Source organism: Pleurodeles waltl, chromosome 12 (genome assembly GCF_031143425.1).
Source record: "Pleurodeles waltl isolate 20211129_DDA chromosome 12, aPleWal1.hap1.20221129, whole genome shotgun sequence".
NCBI classification, from domain to species: Eukaryota; Metazoa; Chordata; class Amphibia; order Caudata; family Salamandridae; genus Pleurodeles; species Pleurodeles waltl.
Window position 1 is genome coordinate 61,465,727 of NC_090451.1, and position 18,138 is coordinate 61,483,864.

The window sequence follows — 18,138 nt, forward strand, 5'->3', positions numbered from 1 at the left end:
GAGAACTGCCATTTAAAGGGTAAAGTTAACTGATTAGCTTTACAGAAAATGGTGCCATTCAGTTCGATAAAGGCCTTTCTTTGTAATCTGTCATTACTGGGCTGTGTCCATTGTGGAAGACTATTTACCCTGGGGTACGAATACTAGACCACCACAGTTGGAGAACCACATTGCTTGCTTTAGGTACAGGTGGGTATAAAAAATAAATAAAAAAAATAAAAATAAAAATAAAAATAAAATAAAAAAGCAAACCAGAAGGGTCTAGAATCTTTCGTGTCTGAGATAAGGCACTAAATGTACTTGTTTTATGCACTGGATTTTACTTTGGCAGTGGGTCCTGTGATTGTTCTGTCTACCAACGAAGATCCTACAATGAAGAGTTCAAGTGTAAGCTAATCTCTCTTCTCTCTTACCCACCCCACCCAAGCTTCAATTTCGAGGTGTCTCTTGGGGAAGGCAAAACTACCATATTGTACCACTACGTCCCAAAAAATTAGAAATGCAGTAGGAAGCAGACCTGACCTTAAATAAAGTGAGGGTATAACAACTGCATTTACAATTTTTAGCATGACAATAAAAGAGCAGGTTTCTTAGCAAACGTGTAGTTTGCCTCCATCCTGCACAGCAGTTCGCAGTACAGGTTTCTGAACTAGGCATAGAAAGAGTGGTCCATGAAAGGAGACAGTGAATACTGACAGATTCTTCCAATTAAGTTGTGTAACATCACAACACCTCTGAGAAAGGTGATCAAGGAAGGCCCATGCCCCTCCACACCCTATGGACCACTTGCACGCAGAGTGAGGGAGACTCCCCTTTTGTTTTTCTCCTAGAAAAAAACAAAGTGAAAGGGAACACACTGCACTTCACTATTTAGGCCTAAATTAAGATTACCTTTGCTTGTGTTCCACTAAGGACATGGCCTAGTATTCAAACTGGCTTTTGTGGTAGTGTAAGTGGTTACTGGGCAATATAATGTGTCGGTGCTGTTACTTAACACTGGTGACCCAGGTCCACAAAAACTAGTGCACTCCATTTCCATAATGAAATTACTACATTTTTGTTGCCACTTGACTGAGTAAGAAGGACGACCAGTCAGTGAAAGTTAAGAAAAATGGCAGTGTTGAGTCGGTGTTTTCTAAGTAAAATATTTCAGTTAAAATTAGGATACTCAAAACCAGCAGGCTTAAGGCCGATGCCATCAGCCCTATTGGGGCTTGGTTCTGATAGAATCTTGAACTCAGACGCTAAGACCTCTTTTTTGTGAGAGCTAAACTTCTCACCAAAGTGTCCAAAAGACAGGCATGATATGCATATTTATGGGTTCTCCTCAGAGTACTCCTTTGATCCCCATGAGTAAAATAAAAGGTTGAGACATAAAAACATTTATCCTAATAACAGCTTACCTTCTACAACATGTGTTGTAGTATAGCATTGTCCATGGAGTTGAACGCCATTATGGAAGTGAGGTCAAAGACAAGTATAAGGTACCACAGATTTTGGTGGCTTCAGCTCTGCTCATTCTATTTGCAACTCCAAAGAAGCAAAGGGTGCAAAATCGCAAAGGAGGAATTGGTCATATCCATCACAAAGATTATAACCAAAAATAATTAACCGTTCATCTGAGGGATATAGGCTCCTGGAAATTTCATACACGTCCCACTACACAAGCAAACCTGCTGGAGAAGAGCGCTGAGTCTTTTCAATACATTTAAGTAATTAAACTCTGAAGCCTAACTTGTGTGTTCTGTCCTGCTCATCCAAACGGTTACATTTAGCAAAAGAATGCAGAGACTCAAGTTGTAGACTGGTAAATGGATTGGACTAAATAGGTAACTTTTTACCTCTCAGTGAAAAAGCAAAGACGTTTTTGGAGGGTCTTTCCCTCCAACTCCTAACACTGCTATGTGTAAAGGCAGATCAACCTGAAGATTGTTTGCTTCCTCACTGACTTGCCAGCAAAAGATGTTTATCAGTGTAAGCAGCACTGCATGGCAGTAGTCCTACAATTAACCTACGAGACCGAGGTTTTGTGAAGATGCCAGCCCTGCATTTCCTGGAGCATTTATTGTACCTATTTAATACCTACACAACTTTAGTTGCAATCACAGGGTGCGATCCCCTTAGTAGAGGGGGCAAAATAGATGGTTACAGCATTGATATGAAGATTTGTTGACAAAAATCAGAGTATAATGTAAGTGGGAACAAGCATTGGCAATGCCGATAGGTCAAGCATTAAAGGAATGTTGTATGCTAGTGTGGAGCATCACTTGTAGATAGCATGGGAATGGATATGGATGTGTGAAAGCAAATAACTGCAGCATAACATTGGTGTTGGTGAAAAGGCCAGGCAACATTTGTACTGTCAAGCCAGACCCAAATATCCATGTAGGTTAATGACTGTCCTTCTCCCAACTGTGCTGCTGCCAGAGAAATACACCACAAATTATCTAGTTTTCCAACACCCGAGAAATTATCCCTGAAAATTCAAGCTCAGGCAGCTGGATAAACAAACACAATTTTCATAGCTGTGGTGGGCAAGCACTTTGTGGAAGCACACAACTTCTGCCCTATCGAAAGATGTACTCCTGGCTCCCAAAATGGGGGTGAAGAAAAAGCCTATCTCTGCTTGTGATGGTCACATAATTGTATGGCGATTGCTGCACTGTCAAACCAGGCAATAAAATGGACAACATAGATGGTACTTTTCTACAGTGCTGAAAGAATTTAAGGATTCTACTCCTAAATTTCAGATCGTGTTAATGCACTATACAAGTGCGAGGCATAAGCAACAGTCGAATACTTCAACAGCAGCTCATTAATATTCCAAGCTTAATATCCTGCTTCATCACGGACAGGATAGTATTGATGTCCTTAAACCAACAATACATCAACTAGAAGTGTGTATCAAAAACTTGGAACACAAAAACATCACTATTCTTTAAAAAAAAAAAAAAAAAAAAAAAAAAAAAAAAAGTAGAATTACAAAAAATTGTAACTTTTACAGGCAAAATAATGATATATTGTTGTAAGGAAATGCCTCCTTGGCATGGTTGCCCCCTGACTTTTTGCCTTTGCTGATGCTATGTTTACAATTGAAAGTGTGCTGAGGCCTGCTAACCAGGCCCCAGCACCAGTGTTCTTTCCCTAACCTGTACTTTTGTATCCACAATTGGCAGACCCTGGCATCCAGATAAGTCCCTTGTAACTGGTACTTCTAGTACCAAGGGCCCTGATGCCAAGGAAGGTCTCTAAGGGCTGCAGCATGTCTTATGCCACCCTGGAGACCTCTCACTCAGCACAGACACACTGCTTGCCAGCTTGTGTGTGCTAGTGAGGACAAAACGAGTAAGTCGACAGGGCACTCCCCTCAGGGTGCCATGCCAGCCTCTCACTGCCTATGCAGTATAGGTAAGACACCCCTCTAGCAGGCCTTACAGCCCTAAGGCAGGGTGCACTATACCCTAGGTGAGGGTACCAGTGCATGAGCATGGTACCCCTACAGTGTCTAAACAAAACCTTAGACATTGTAAGTGCAGGGTAGCCATAAGAGTATATGGTCTGGGAGTCTGTCAAACACGAACTCCACAGCACCATAATGGCTACACTGAAAACTGGGAAGTTTGGTATCAAACTTCTCAGCACAATAAATGCACACTGATGCCAATGTACATTTTATTGTAAAATACACCACAGAGGGCACCTTAGAGGTGCCCCCTGAAACTTAACCGACTGTCTGTGTAGGCTGACTAGTTCCAGCAGCCTGCCACACCAGAGACATGTTGCTGGCCCCATGGGGAGAGTGCCTTTGTCACTCTGAGGCCAGTAACAAAGCCTGCACTGGGTGGAGATGCTAACACCTCCCCTAGGCAGGAGCTGTAACACCTGGCGGTGAGCCTCAAAGGCTCACCCCTTTGTCACAGCCCAGCAGGGCACTCCAGCTTAGTGGAGTTGCCCGCCCCCTCCGGCCACGGCCCCCACTTTTGGCGGCAAGGCTGGAGGGAACAAAGAAAGCAACAAGGAGGAGTCACTGGCCAGTCAGGACAGCCCCTAAGGTGTCCTGAGCTGAGGTGACTGACTTTTAGAAATCCTCCATCTTGCAGATGGAGGATTCCCCCAATAGGGTTAGGATTGTGACCCCCTCCCCTTGGGAGGAGGCACAAAGAGGGTGTACCCACCCTCAGGGCTAGTAGCCATTGGCTACTAACCCCCCAGACCTAAACACGCCCTTAAATTTAGTATTTAAGGGCTACCCTGAACCCTAGAAAATTAGATTCCTGCAACTACAAGAAGAAGGACTGCCTAGCTGAAAAACCCCTGCAGAGGAAGACCAGAAGACGACAACTGCCTTGGCTCCAGAAACTCACCGGCCTGTCTCCTGCCTTCCAAAGATCCTGCTCCAGCGACGCCTTCCAAAGGGACCAGCGACCTCGACATCCTCTGAGGACTGCCCCTGCTTCGAAAAGACAAGAAACTCCCGAGGACAGCGGACCTGCTCCAAGAAAAGCTGCAACTTTGTTTCCAGCAGCTTTAAAGAACCCTGCAAGCTCCCCGCAAGAAGCGTGAGACTTGCAACACTGCACCCGGCGACCCCGACTCGGCTGGTGGAGATCCAACACCTCAGGAGGGACCCCAGGACTACTCTAAGACTGTGAGTACAAAAACCTGTCCCCCCTGAGCCCCCACAGCGCCGCCTGCAGAGGGAATCCCGAGGCTTCCCCTGACCGCGACTCTTTGAATCCAAAGTCCCGACGCCTGGGAGAGACCCTGCACCCGCAGCCCCCAGGACCTGAAGGACCGGACTTTCACTGGAGAAGTGACCCCCAGGAGTCCCTCTCCCTTGCCCAAGTGGAGGTTTCCCCGAGGAATCCCCCCCTTGCCTGCCTGCAGCGCTGAAGAGATCCCGAGATCTCTCATAGACTAACATTGCGAACCCGACGCCTGTTTCTACACTGCACCCGGCCGCCCCCGCGCTGCTGAGGGTGAAATTTCTGTGTGGGCTTGTGTCCCCCCCGGTGCCCTACAAAACCCCCCTGGTCTGCCCTCCGAAGACGCGGGTACTTACCTGCAAGCAGACCGGAACCGGGGCACCCCCTTCTCTCCATTCTAGCCTATGTGTTTTGGGCACCACTTTGTACTCTGCACCTGACCGGCCCTGAGCTGCTGGTGTGGTGACTTTGGGGTTGCTCTGAACCCCCAACGGTGGGCTACCGTGGACCAAGAACTGAACCCTGTAAGTGTCTTACTTACCTGGTAAAACTAACCAAAACTTACCTCCCCTAGGAACTGTGAAAATTGCACTAAGTGTCCACTTTTAAAACAGCTATTTGTCAATAACTTGAAAAGTATACATGCAATTTTTATGATTTGAAGTTCCTAAAGTACTTACCTGCAATACCTTTCGAATGAGATATTACATGTAGAATTTGAACCTGTGGTTCTTAAAATAAACTAAGAAAATATATTTTTCTATACAAAACCTATTGGCTGGATTTGTCTCCGAGTGTGTGTACCTCATTTATTGTCTATGTGTATGTACAACAAATGCTTAACACTACTCCTTGGATAAGCCTACTGCTCGACCACACTACCACAAAATAGAGCATTAGTATTATCTATTTTTACCACTATTTTACCTCTAAGGGGAACCCTTGGACTCTGTGCATGCTATTCCTTACTTTGAAATAGCACATACAGAGCCAACTTCCTACAATTGTTACATGTTAAAGGAGATCACTAATCTAGTAAAAACATTGTGAATTACAGGTTAGCACACAATGTTTGAAAAACCAGACAGGCATGTAACGAAATGGTTGGCTAAAAGGTGTAAGGGTCAAATGAACTAGATGCGTTCTAGAGTAGTCATAGTCCAGCCTTCTAATCTTAGTCATAGGGTATGTCTGGTGCCTGATCCGTATCTGAGGCATAGCGTTCCCCCTACCTTTTATTTAATCTTGATAAACTCCGTTTCGTCACTAGACAGACTGACATTTCCTCGTGCACATAATTCAATTTCTCTTTCTAAACCACTAGTGTGCTCTTGCCTTTTCAGCTCTGACTTTCCTGTCCAGTGAACCAAAATCCTAAGCTGTACAGTTCGCTGACACCATATTACACCGTTACTATGTACCTGGCTGGAAAGGTTCTAGGAAAAAAAAAAATTCTCCATAAGAGGAGCTATGGACAACTGACCATCCAGCAATAGTAAAGCGGTTCAGTAGATAGTGCTCACTTTGTTTTTATAGCAACCAGCACGAGTCACTACAATGTTTAACAAATCTTTACAAACCATCTCCAAAAATGTAAATGCAACTAATCAATGAAAAATCAAAGATTTAAAAAAAAAAAATGGGGGGGCGCACAACCTATAAAGAAATGCCTAACAAGGTGCTGTGACGTCAAACTAATAACAGTTTGTGATATATACCCGCATGGCTGGAGCAGTAAGCATCAAACATGCTTCACAGAGAAAAATATGGGCTCCAGCAACTCAGGCAGACAGTATGTGACAGGAGGGATTCTTCTTGTTAAGTTGTGCTAATTTCTCAGAAAAGCTCCATTTTGAGCTCGTCCGAAGAAGTGACTGCCGCCACAGAGGCTTTCAAATAAAATATTTTGTTACATTCATATATTTATTTATTCTTTAAAAACAGTTAAACATCGAGTTATACTTCTAGCTCAGACGCGCAAACCACTGAATTTCACCAGTTCTTGTTAGCAATGCACACCGTAACACACCACCAACCATGTCTTTCTACAGTCTGCCAAATCTAGACGGGGCTAAAAATTATTCCATAAAATCATCTTAAACCTTTACAGGGCAGAGATTATGCATGGGGTTTCTAAGCAGGCAGGTGGGCTAGAGAACACAGAAACAAAAAGTGTTACCTTACCTTCTTTACCTTGCTTAACCTGGGTTACAGTTTTTCTAGAAACCATCTCCTCCATGGCACCTGACCATTGATCTTTCTAGGTTGATGGCATCCCTGGTTGAACCCATGATAAAGTAAGTCTCCAACATCTTTCCTGGAAGGTCGTTGGTTTTTCACGTGGCTATGTCAGTTAGAAAGCTGAGTAAGCATCAATATTTATGCACTGATGAGCCATAAATAATTGTTCATCATAACTAGGCATCCCTCCGAGCTCACCTTCCTAAAGCCATTACTGATTTTCACATAAATCACTGTATTACCAACTGTCACTTTAACCCTACCTACTTCTCTGCCTCAAGGTTGTGGGAAGAACTTTGTTATTTAGAAAACGCTAAGGAACCATAAGTACGACACATGTTAGAGGCTTCACCTGTACATACAACTCCAAACTAACAAATGGCCTATACCCATAAGGATAATCGCTTATGTTGCAACTTGTGCCCGAAAGGTGAATATATAGTTCTTGGTTGGGTTGAAAAGAGGTCCACTCCACAAAAGGAAAGGATGCCCAAACGCCTAACTTTAAAAAAAATACCCCATAGTAGACATTCGTAAGTCATATGCATTTCAATCCCTACTTTTTATAAAGCACTGATGTTTGGACTCCAGGTGAGATACATTAGCGGGTCACTATGCTATTTATTTACATACTTGGGTTTATTCTATGACCCCGCAAATTGCAGGTTCAATTAACTTGCTACTCTTTTGTTAATGTCAAATAATATTGTGATGTTTTGGTCTCTGAATTTTAAAATACGTCTCCACAGCCTCAAGTTCCTGGTGCAGTGGCTTAAACAAGGCTTTTAGTGGTTCTGCTCTTGCCTGTCCTCCAAAAACAACGTGTGACTTCTTGCTGTGCATGAAGGGATAGTGGAGCCTGATAGATGCTGTAAGGGGTATGGTCCACTTGTTAACGTTTATTCATTAGGACACTATTTCAGCTTTAACGTTTGTTCTTAAAATGTCAGATTTCAGAGTTCAGTATGTTTGATTTGGTAGGAGTATTAAAAAAAAACAAATGTATATACACGTTTCATAAGAGGTATTGTACTTTGAAACCATGTCATTAAAATAACGTATTCAAATTCCCAGCAAGTACTTGGGGACAGTCCATCTTTCATGAAGGCAGAATACCCATGATTTAGCTCTACCACCAACTCAAGCAAAAGTGATAGAAAACCAGCAGTCTCCGCCAAAATAGCCATTTTTTCAGCTGTTGTGATTTTAATTTCTAAGAAAGTAAACTATGAGGAGTACATCCCTGAAAAGAACCTTGAGCAGAATGAAAGGCTTTCTACAGTGACACATGCAAGCCATAGATCCCCTTTTCCACAAACAGTGACAATTTTCTAAATTATTTACATCCAGGTAATCAACCATCCAGCGGCTCGAAAATATTCACCTAGGGAGTTCTTGGAGAAGTGTAGGCAAAAACAAAAAAAACACAGGGTTATAACCTTAAATCAGTTTTAGTAGAGGAAGATTAGTTTTAAGTCAGCCAGTTTGAGCAAACTGTTTCGCAACTAGGAGTCGGGTCACATGTAAAAGCATAAAGCATAAAGCATAACCCTGCTACTACTTAAATGCACAGGGATGGATCCAGGTGACAAAACACTACGAGATCACGACAGCCAAAAGAACACCAAATTTCAAGAACTACAGTATAAATAATACCTATTTAAATTAATTGTATGCAATGTTAAGTTAATGTAATCTATCAAAGAATGTGCAACCTGGAATAAAACGTCCAGTTTTTACTCGAGTCTGACAGTAATTGTCTAGAAAGCCACACAGCCATTGCACTGTACCTAGGTTAAGAGTTCGAGGCATCACAAAGGCTGCTATTCGAGTTGAAAAAGAGCAGGTCCCCAGCAGAATTAATAGGTAATTTGCTACTCAGCAGTTCTGAAGAACTTCGTTATTCTACAGCAGTTATGGGGCCATGTATAGCACCATGCGCAACTACTGACCTGGTAAAACTCTTTACTAAAAACCAGGCACTGATTTCCACCTTACCACACATTCTGAACAGTAGCTTTTCAAAGTGCCAGGTTAATCGACTTAACGTGTATCAACGATCAATTGCATATATTATGGGTTAATTTTCACGTGACCAACTTGACATTTATTCTACATATCTGTGCCCCTGGTAGAAGTAGTTAAGGGCGGATGATGATACGACCCTGTATAACAAGATAAAACCCTCTGCCATCGGTATAAGGAGAATAGAAGTGACTCCTGAGCGCTAGGATTTCTCAGCCTTTAGCTGTGCTCCTCTAGATGGTCACAGAACTCCGACGTCCAACATCCTTAAAATGTACAACACGGGATACTTTATCCCATGTGCATTCCCTGCGGATATAAGTCTAAGCAGGTCTCTGGTCCGGGGAACCAACATTGCACTCCATGCAGAAAAATAGAAAAATAGACAGACTGGAAAAGACAGAGGGTAAGAGCTTCCCTTCCATCAGAATACATAGTGTTTTCCTAAAGTAACGCCCTTGCCATTAGAGGGCCACATTAGAGTGTGACGCGTAGTATCCGGGCCAGAGGATAAAGTCGGCAGCGCTAACAGTGAGTATTTTGTGTTCTTCGGCCAATGGTTACAGGGTTTTTGGAGCAGCCCTTTGGTATACTGTTGCACGTGCCGCGTTGGTGCCAAGTAACGGCTTGCAGCACAAAACAAGCCAGCACAAACTTGGGTACAAAAAAAAAGTTTAATGTAGCAGAACCTCATCCTATAACGTGTTTAGGAAGAGTGCTTGTGCAGAAATAAGTCACGACCACTTGTCACTCAACCACTCGCCTCGAGTTTTATGGACAGCCGAGTGTCACTGAGATGCATGAACTAATTTAATGTGTGAGGATGTGCCCCACAGCGACCCGTTGCAGTTATTTGTTATGTTATTTTTATTTGTACCGCGCACAGCTGCCCCAGCAAAGGGGCGTCCCGGCGCTTTGAGAAGGTAAACACAACACAGCACTAAAAACGGGCAAAAGAAGAAAAAACACAGCAAATAAACTTACGCAAATAAAAAGGTCTTAATAGCACACCTGGGTATGGAGGAGGGAATACAAAAGAGTAGGTCCCTGAACCAATTCTGGAATGAAGGAGGCAAGGTTTGGCTAAACGGAGAGCTAGAGTGGGAATCTTGCACTGTTATACTTCGATGGGTGAACAAAGGCTGCAGTAAGGTTAAAAAGGATTAATGTGCAGGCAGACATGATCTCTCTCCATAAGCAGAGTGGTGTCAATGTTGAACGAAAATGGCAGGTGTCTGAGAGTTCTCCAAGTGAACGTGGCATTCTAGATGGCAGGAGAGTTGTGAGCAGACCACAGTGTAGAGGCATCCTTCCCATGTAGGGAATTCGTGAGACTGCTCGGAAGAGAGCTAGAGCGAGTGTTTTTTTGTGTGTGCAGCGAGTGGATGACTGCTGAGCTCAGCATTAAAGATTAACATGGTACAAGTGATAATTTCAGGAGTTGGTCAGAAGGGAAGCAATTACCGAGAAGCCAAGATTGGCAGTGTATGTACAGTGAAAAAGCCACAATTATTAATTTATGAAAACGCGGGATGCAGCTAGAAAGGAAAGATTAATAGAAACTGAGTTGACTAACAGACCAAAAAGAAACAGTGGGAGGAAACTGATCAGGAAGGATGATGGGGAAATGGGCAGATGTGGCAAAAGAAAGCAAGTGGAGAAAGAACAAATGGGGTTTCGAGGAGAAAATGCGGCAAAATAAAATGACTAAAGCAACAAACTGTTTCTGTACCACACCGTTTATTTAACAAACTGATTTAAAAAAACACTACAATTGCAAAAATGTTTAAAAATATATTCTAAAGTCATTTCAACACTAAACACTGTAATGCAATAAAAAAAAAAAAAATCATTTTGCAACCGCTCAACAGTACTTGTTTTACAGCATTACTCGTGCCGGGTGCTTACTCCTGCTGTGAGCTCTTCACTCATAAAAAGTTGTGATGGAGTTCCCGGTTTCTCAAGAGGCTTGAATTTTAGCTTTTCCTGTTTGTTTTTTTGGAGGATTCACGTGTCTTTACAAAAAGGAGGATTTTTTCTTTTTGAATTGATTTTGAGTAGCTGATACTTTCCATTTTGATTTTCTTTAAAGAGAGGTTTTACAAAGGGGGCGGGCACAGATTCAAACTTTTAAACATTTTAGAACTGGAAACCGGTTTTAAGTTGTTGGTAGACATTGCAAATAAATAAGGTGGGATCTCTCCCCCATTTATTTTATGCATTTTCACAAGGATTAGGACAGAGGTCACTTAACGGACAAAGTTTTTCAATGTAAAAAAGAAAAAAGTTCACATTTGAGAAGAGTATTTTTTTTATATATATTTTTTTTTTTTTTAAGAAAGCTGGTATGTTAAGTGTTCCAGACTTCCAATAGCTGCCATTAGCTTTTCATCGTATTCCTTCCTGTCTTCAGCGACTTCGGTTGTGCTTGTATTAAATAAAGCGTTTGTAGTTTTTACATCAGGTAGTGTTTGCTCTGCTACGGGCCTTTAATATATACCTGCCCAACAATGTAGGAAAAAAACAGTTGCAGCCTTCAGCTGGCACGTCGTTCTAAGGAAACCCGTTTTAATGGTTTCACAAAAAATACCAAGTTCATTTTTTGTTAGTGGTACCATCTGTCCACATTTGCAATATCCATCTCATCTGGTTGACCTGAAAAAAAGTCGGTCTGTTAACTTTATTTTTGTTCCTAAAGCAGGCTAGCAGCAGGTACTGTCCCTGTAACTTGTTTCTAAAGGACCGAAAAATAGAGCTAATCAATTTTAACTGGAACCGCAAATTTGAATCATTGGAAAAGGCTGTGATGAAGTTCATTGGGTGCACTTTACGTCAGACACTGACTAAAATAAAAATGTGTAGTTTCAGCTCAGCAGAGAAAGGCTTTCTTGAGATAGTCCTTTTTTTAAATAGAAACAACTGGTCTACTATCTCAAAGCCAGTAAATGTTGGGGTGGAGCTTCAATTGAACAACGTCTTTTTTGATATTGCAGGACGGCTTTTTCACAAGGTCTTTTGGGCAGTTTTGCTGTGAAGTAACAAGGAATGTTTGCACATGCATCTTTTAATACTGAAGTTGTGATCACCCCGCTTTTCTTTGCGCGCAGCGAGTCGTACGCTCTACTTCTCTTCTCAATCTTCGCTAGGTCAGGCTTGTGATTGTGGGGCGTTCTTAAAGTGACTTCGTCTCCTATAGTGTTAGCTCTGCCGCGGCAGTCAATCCTGGCATATTCTGTACACTTCCAAATTGCTTTTGGTCCAACTTGTCGTTCTCGCTGAAATAAATAGCCGTCCAATATCAACTGCCGATTTCCTCTTGGAGTTATGATGTAATCCACTGTCGTGGTGTTTAAATTTCCTACAAAAGTACCAATAAATCCAATTTAATATGTGTTAGTAATTCGTTGGTGGGTTAGAGAGAGGAATGTGGATGTGACATTTCAGGTGGACTACGTACCGTTGTTATGCGCTGTGACAGTTTAAAACGTCCTTTCCGCTGAGGCAATCGGAAATGTGAAGTAGTTCGCCTTCACTGAACATTCTAAACTGTCACATATTTTAAAAAATACATTTTTTCAGAGCTATGTGCGCTTTAAACATTTTTGCAACGTGTTGCACATCTAATAGGGTTAATTTTGTTTTACTCATTAGTTCACATTTGGAGATTAGAAAAATCGGATATAAAAAATAAAAATAAAAAACACAACGTAAAAGCAATGTGGAAGACACTTATTTGCACCTAAGCAGGTGAATAGTAATAAAACTTATGGTAACATGAACACCTGGAACAGCTTTATGACAAGCCATTGTATCGGAAGATAAAAGGCTACAGGTACAAGTACACGAAGAGCCCTCCTATTACTAAGCGGCTCGTGGAGGAGCAGCCACAACAGAGTGAGGGAGAGCCAAAACTTACGGAGTTAGTAAACAGCCTGTTTCCATCTCTTACATGTCGCAGCTGGCACCGTTTACCTCCCGCTCCTCTACAATGCGACTATTACCCTGTGAAGTTGAGGTTATACCCGTAAAATCTATCAGTCAAACCAATGAAAGGAATTCTAGCATCCAAATAACCTCTGTAATGCAACCACCACTAGCTGTGGGGACACCCTACGCAAGAGAACTGCCAAAAACTGCATTTCTCATGACCCAAGATGCAAAAATCTATCCTGAACAATATGCCTAGCATGTAATCACTGGAGTGCTAGAGACCGGCGAGCGTTCACTTGACAGCCCCCGCAACCTACACAGCATCATGGTCCCGAAAGCTTAGCCCCACCTACTATCCTTGCCCACTCCTCCCTTGTTTTTGATACCTTCATAGCTCTCTGCGTCTAAGCAGCAGTCGTCGTCGTCGTCCTCTGCCTCCATTTCCCTCTTGAGATCCTGTATTTTCTCCTCACTTAGACTGGAATCCATGGCCAACGCCTCCCCCAGCGATTTCTGGTCCTGCGTTTTGTGTCTTCGAGGCTGGGATCGTTTTTTGTGTGTCCTGCATCAAGAGTGAAAGAATTTTAGGTAAACATGGCCCTTATCAGAACTGATTAAACCCACAGCCGAGGAGAATATAAATTTTCTTAGCATAAACTGTGCCAAAACCACATGCACTGCCCACTCTGGGCCTCCACTACAATGAGATACAAAATGGTAAATAGGTAAATGGGAATAATCCTGCCAGCATCAATCTTGTAATCCCACGTTTGAGAAGCCACGAAATGGGCTAAAGAGGGCACAGGCTAAAGTGAAATCATACCACAGTGGAAAGGAGCAAACATTTTTTATTCAATGTTGTCCTCTTGAAGGAAAAAAAGTGGAACAAATCACGGTCACCCACTCTTGGAATTTCCCAGGAGCTACCAAGCAACAACTTCACTTCAATAAGCAGGTAATCCATCACATTGCGAATCTCAGCCCGCATAAAACAATGAGAACTAGAAGAGCACTTACCTTGTACAATGAATTTCTGCACATTTAGAATAATGTTCTCTAGCTCCTACCCATCTATGCCAGCATCTGTTCACTAACAAGGGCTGCATTCTGCCCATTCTAGATACCACAAAGAAGCCTCAAACAAATTGGATATTTGAAAAAAATCCCGAAGAATTGTTTAAGAGACCAGTACTTGCTAATCAATGTAACGGTTCTTCACTCGGTCAGTCCAGCTAGCATTAAATGCTGCATTTAAAGGAAACTCAAATAAAATGGTAAAGATAGCTGAAATATTCACATGGAACTATTTTGCATGGTTACTTTTCTGCCCCTACCATCTGACCTAGGGTCTAGAATCCACTAAGATGCCAAATAAAAAAAATCCAGCTTGCTGCCGGGCACTTTTCTACCAAAGGAATATTTCACATAAGTACAAGATGCTTCTTCAACCCTTCAGGAAGAATGCTTTCAACTTCAGGAACATGTTCCTTGCAGTTACTTCAAAATCAATTTGCAAGATCTCCTAAGTGGAACCTCTTCACTCTCCTTAACCGAAGACTGACAAAAATTATGGTTTATTGCAATCGCTGTAGACATATTTAGCCCGAAATGCAATATTTATTCCCTCAGCCCCAAAGATGTTCTATAGATCCCCTAGTGTTGGACAAAAAAATATAGAACAATTAGCATCAATGGAAAGCGTCACTCATGTACCGCCTCCCAATCAGAAACACATCAAGGGGGAGGGGGCAAAGGGGTATTTATAGAGTTCCAAGACAACTCCTAAAATCTATGTTCAAACTAGGCACATCAATGCCAGTAACCTATAGAAGTTCTCTAAATCTTTGCAGGCATCTGAAAGTGTTATTTTAGGAAGTTGAAAATATGGATTTTGTCAGTTCCACCAGCAGGAAATATCCATTTTCAATGTTTGTAAAGGTAAAACTTAGAGAGGCGTTTATTCTGTTAGATTCAAGGAGCAGCTGGGAATATCCCTTGAGAAACTTTACATCAACCTTTTTAAATCCAGGAAACCTCGCAGATTCAAAAGCGGGTATATGAAGTGAAACAACGGGTGAAGTGAAAGTAGCTTTTAAGAACATGGCGAGGTAGAACAGCACCTTTTTAGGTTCACAGATGTATCACATATTATAAACCAAGATTAATCCAACAAACTGGCCTTTATAGGTTGCTTACACTCTAGTGGTGTTTCAACTCACAAGAGGTCATAAAAAAAAAAAAAAAAAATCAACACAATAGAGATTTGTTTTTGAAAAGCTCAAAGAAAGGGTGAATGCCAAATGGCTTAACAATGACCATTCCTACTGACATGCTGCCCTAAAGACGAATGCCAAGTACTCGGCCATGAAAGTAAGATCCTATCAATGTGTGCCACAGGATTAAGTGACTACTTTTGGAGTCTACTTACGTATGTCAATGTAAAGTCAACGTAATACCACTGCGTCCGTAGCAAATCTTGATCTCAAAACGCACAAACGAGTGTGCCCTTTTCTTGAACATGACAGGGCTAAGGTTATTGCTTCAATGCCCTTCTAATGTGTTGCAAGATACAGTCAGAAAACTCGAAGTAAAAGGTATCTCCAGGAGAGGACTTGCAACTTCAATATTAAGGAAAATGCACTGTGACCAGCTAGAGTAGCAAGTAACACCTCAAAGCTGGCAAACTAATCTATGCATGTGAAAAGCACTAAAATGAAGAAATGCACCAAATCTCCACCCCAGAAGGTACATTCGAGGGGAGCAACACAGTGCTGTATGTTGTGGTGTGCTGGGAGACAAGATCATATACACCAAGTGGAAATTACATCATATTTTTTATTTCATTTTTTGTGTGATTAAGATATTTGCTAAGAATCGCAAGAAGTGGCATGAACTCTCAACCCACCTACTACATCTGAGAGATACGCGGCAGGCGCTCACTCTCTCGGCCACGCATGTGCTTTGAAGAACAGACTGCCTGATGAGCCTAGACTTAACAAGCACCTGCTGCCATTTGTAAATGGTGGAAAAGCCCCTTTCTAGTAGAGTTTAGAAACTATCAGTTCTACAAGAGATTAGCTGCCTTCTTGGTTTTAGTGCAATATCAATATTACTTGTTTAATCTACAACACTTTCTCAAATTAACCCAGCTTTCTTCAAAACTTGCTTAAGATATTTCGCTCAGATTTAGGTCTTCTCTATAGAAATTCAAAAATTGTTAAAAATTCATATCAAGTCACACACTACAAAATAGTACCAACAAAGAATGGGGTGGACAACACAATGATGCTTCCAACATCAAAAATAAATATATCGATTTTTTTTTCATTATTTTTTTTTAAAAAGGTATGACCTTTTCACTGTGAACATAGTTTCAGTAATGAGACCCATTCAGGACGTCAACCAGTTCACTCCCTCACTCAAGAGATGGAACGATCTTTGGATTATGTTTTCTGCCTTGTGTTAGTGTTTTTGTGCATATCATTAGGTCTGCTCTATCCTGGGAGGTTAAGCAGGATGCACGTGAATGAAAATGTCACTTACCCAGTGTACATCTGTTCGTGGCATCAGTCGCTGTAGATTCGCATGTTTTGCAATAGCTCGCCATCTGGTGTTGGGCCGGAGTGTTACAAGTTGTTTTTCTTCGAAGAAGTCTTTCGAGTCACGGGACCGAGTGACTCCTCCTTTTGTCTCCATTGCGCATGGGCGTCGACTCCATCTTCTATTGTTTTTCCCCGCAGAGGGTGAGGTAGGAGTTGAATTGTAGTAATAGTGCCCATGCAATGGAGTGACTAAGTATGTACCTATTTAAGGTTGAGATGATACATATACAAATAGTTGAAGGTAACTTCCAAACTGCTACAGGCTCCCGGGGAGGCAGGTGGGCACATGCGAATCTACAGCGACTGATGCCACGAACAGATGTACACTGGGTAAGTGACATTTTCAGTTCGATGGCATCTGTCGCTGTAGATACGCATGTTTTGCATAGACTAGTAAGCAGTTATCTCTCCAAAAGCGGTGGCTCAGCCTGTAGGAGTGGAAGTAGTTTGAAATAATGTTCTTAATACGGCTTGACCTACTGTGGCTTGTTGTGCGGATAACACATCTACACAGTAGTGCTTGGTGAATGTGTGAGGCGTAGACCATGTGGCTGCCTTACATATTTCTTGCATTGGGATGTTTCCTAGAAAGGCCATGGTAGCACCCTTCTTTCTGGTTGAGTGTGCCCTTGGTGTAATGGGCAGCTGTCGTTTAGCTTTAAGGTAGCAGATTTGGATGCATTTAACTATCCATCTGGCTATACCTTGTTTTGATATTGGGTTTCCTGCATGAGGTTTTTGAAATGCAATAAATAGTTGTTTAGTCTTTCTGATGTTCTTTGTTCTGTCAATGTAATACATTAATGCTCTTTTGACATCTAATGTATGTAGTGCCCTTTCAGCTACAGTATCTGGCTGTGGAAAGAACACTGGAAGTTCCACTGTTTGATTTAGATGGAACGGTGAAATAACCTTTGGCAAAAATTTAGGATTAGTCCTTAGGACGACCTTATTCTTGTGCAGTTGTATAAAAGGTTCTTGTATTGTAAACGCCTGAATCTCGCTTACTCTTCTTAGGGAAGTAATGGCGATGAGAAATGCAACCTTCCAGGTTAGGAACTGTATTTCGCAGGAGTGCATGGGTTCAAAAGGTGGACCCATAAGTCTAGTTAGGACAACATTTAGGTTCCATGAAGGAACAGGTGGTGTTCTTGGTGGTATAATTCTCCTAAGGCCCTCCATGAATGCTTTAATGACTGGTATCTTATATAGGGAAGTTGAATAGGTAGTCTGCAGGTATGCAGATATTGCTGCAAGGTGTATTTTAATGGAAGAGAAAGCCAGGTTAGATTTTTGTAAGTGAAGCAAGTAGCCCACTACATGTTCTGGAGTTGTGTATAAAGGTTGTATTTGATTAATATGGCAGTAGCAAACAAACCTCTTCCATTTACTTGCATAGCAGTGCCTGGTGGATGGCCTTCTGGCTTGCTTTATGACTTCCATACATTCTTGGGTAAGTTGTAAGTGCCCGAATTCTAGGATCTCAGGAGCCAGATTGCTAGATTCAGCGATGCTGGATCTGGGTGTCTGATCTTTTGGTTGTGTTGTGTCAACAGATCTGGCCTGTTGGGCAATTTGATGTAGGGTACTACTGATAGGTCTAGCAGCGTTGTGTACCAGGGTTGCCTTGCCCA

At 42.1% G+C, this 18,138-nt stretch overlaps 1 protein-coding gene across 1 annotated transcript in view; it reads right to left on the reverse strand.

Moving 5' to 3' along the window:
* Positions 1 to 18,138, reverse strand: part of KDM4B (lysine demethylase 4B) — a 399,544-nt gene that overhangs the window by 260,354 nt on the left and 121,052 nt on the right. Inside the window, exons 10-12 of the mRNA XM_069215895.1 lie at positions 13,289 to 13,464; positions 11,901 to 12,330; positions 10,437 to 10,510 (exon numbers count right to left, since the gene is read on the reverse strand). Coding sequence (XP_069071996.1) covers positions 10,437 to 10,510; positions 11,901 to 12,330; positions 13,289 to 13,464 — 680 coding nt within the window. The remainder of the gene's footprint in view (positions 1 to 10,436; positions 10,511 to 11,900; positions 12,331 to 13,288; positions 13,465 to 18,138) is intronic.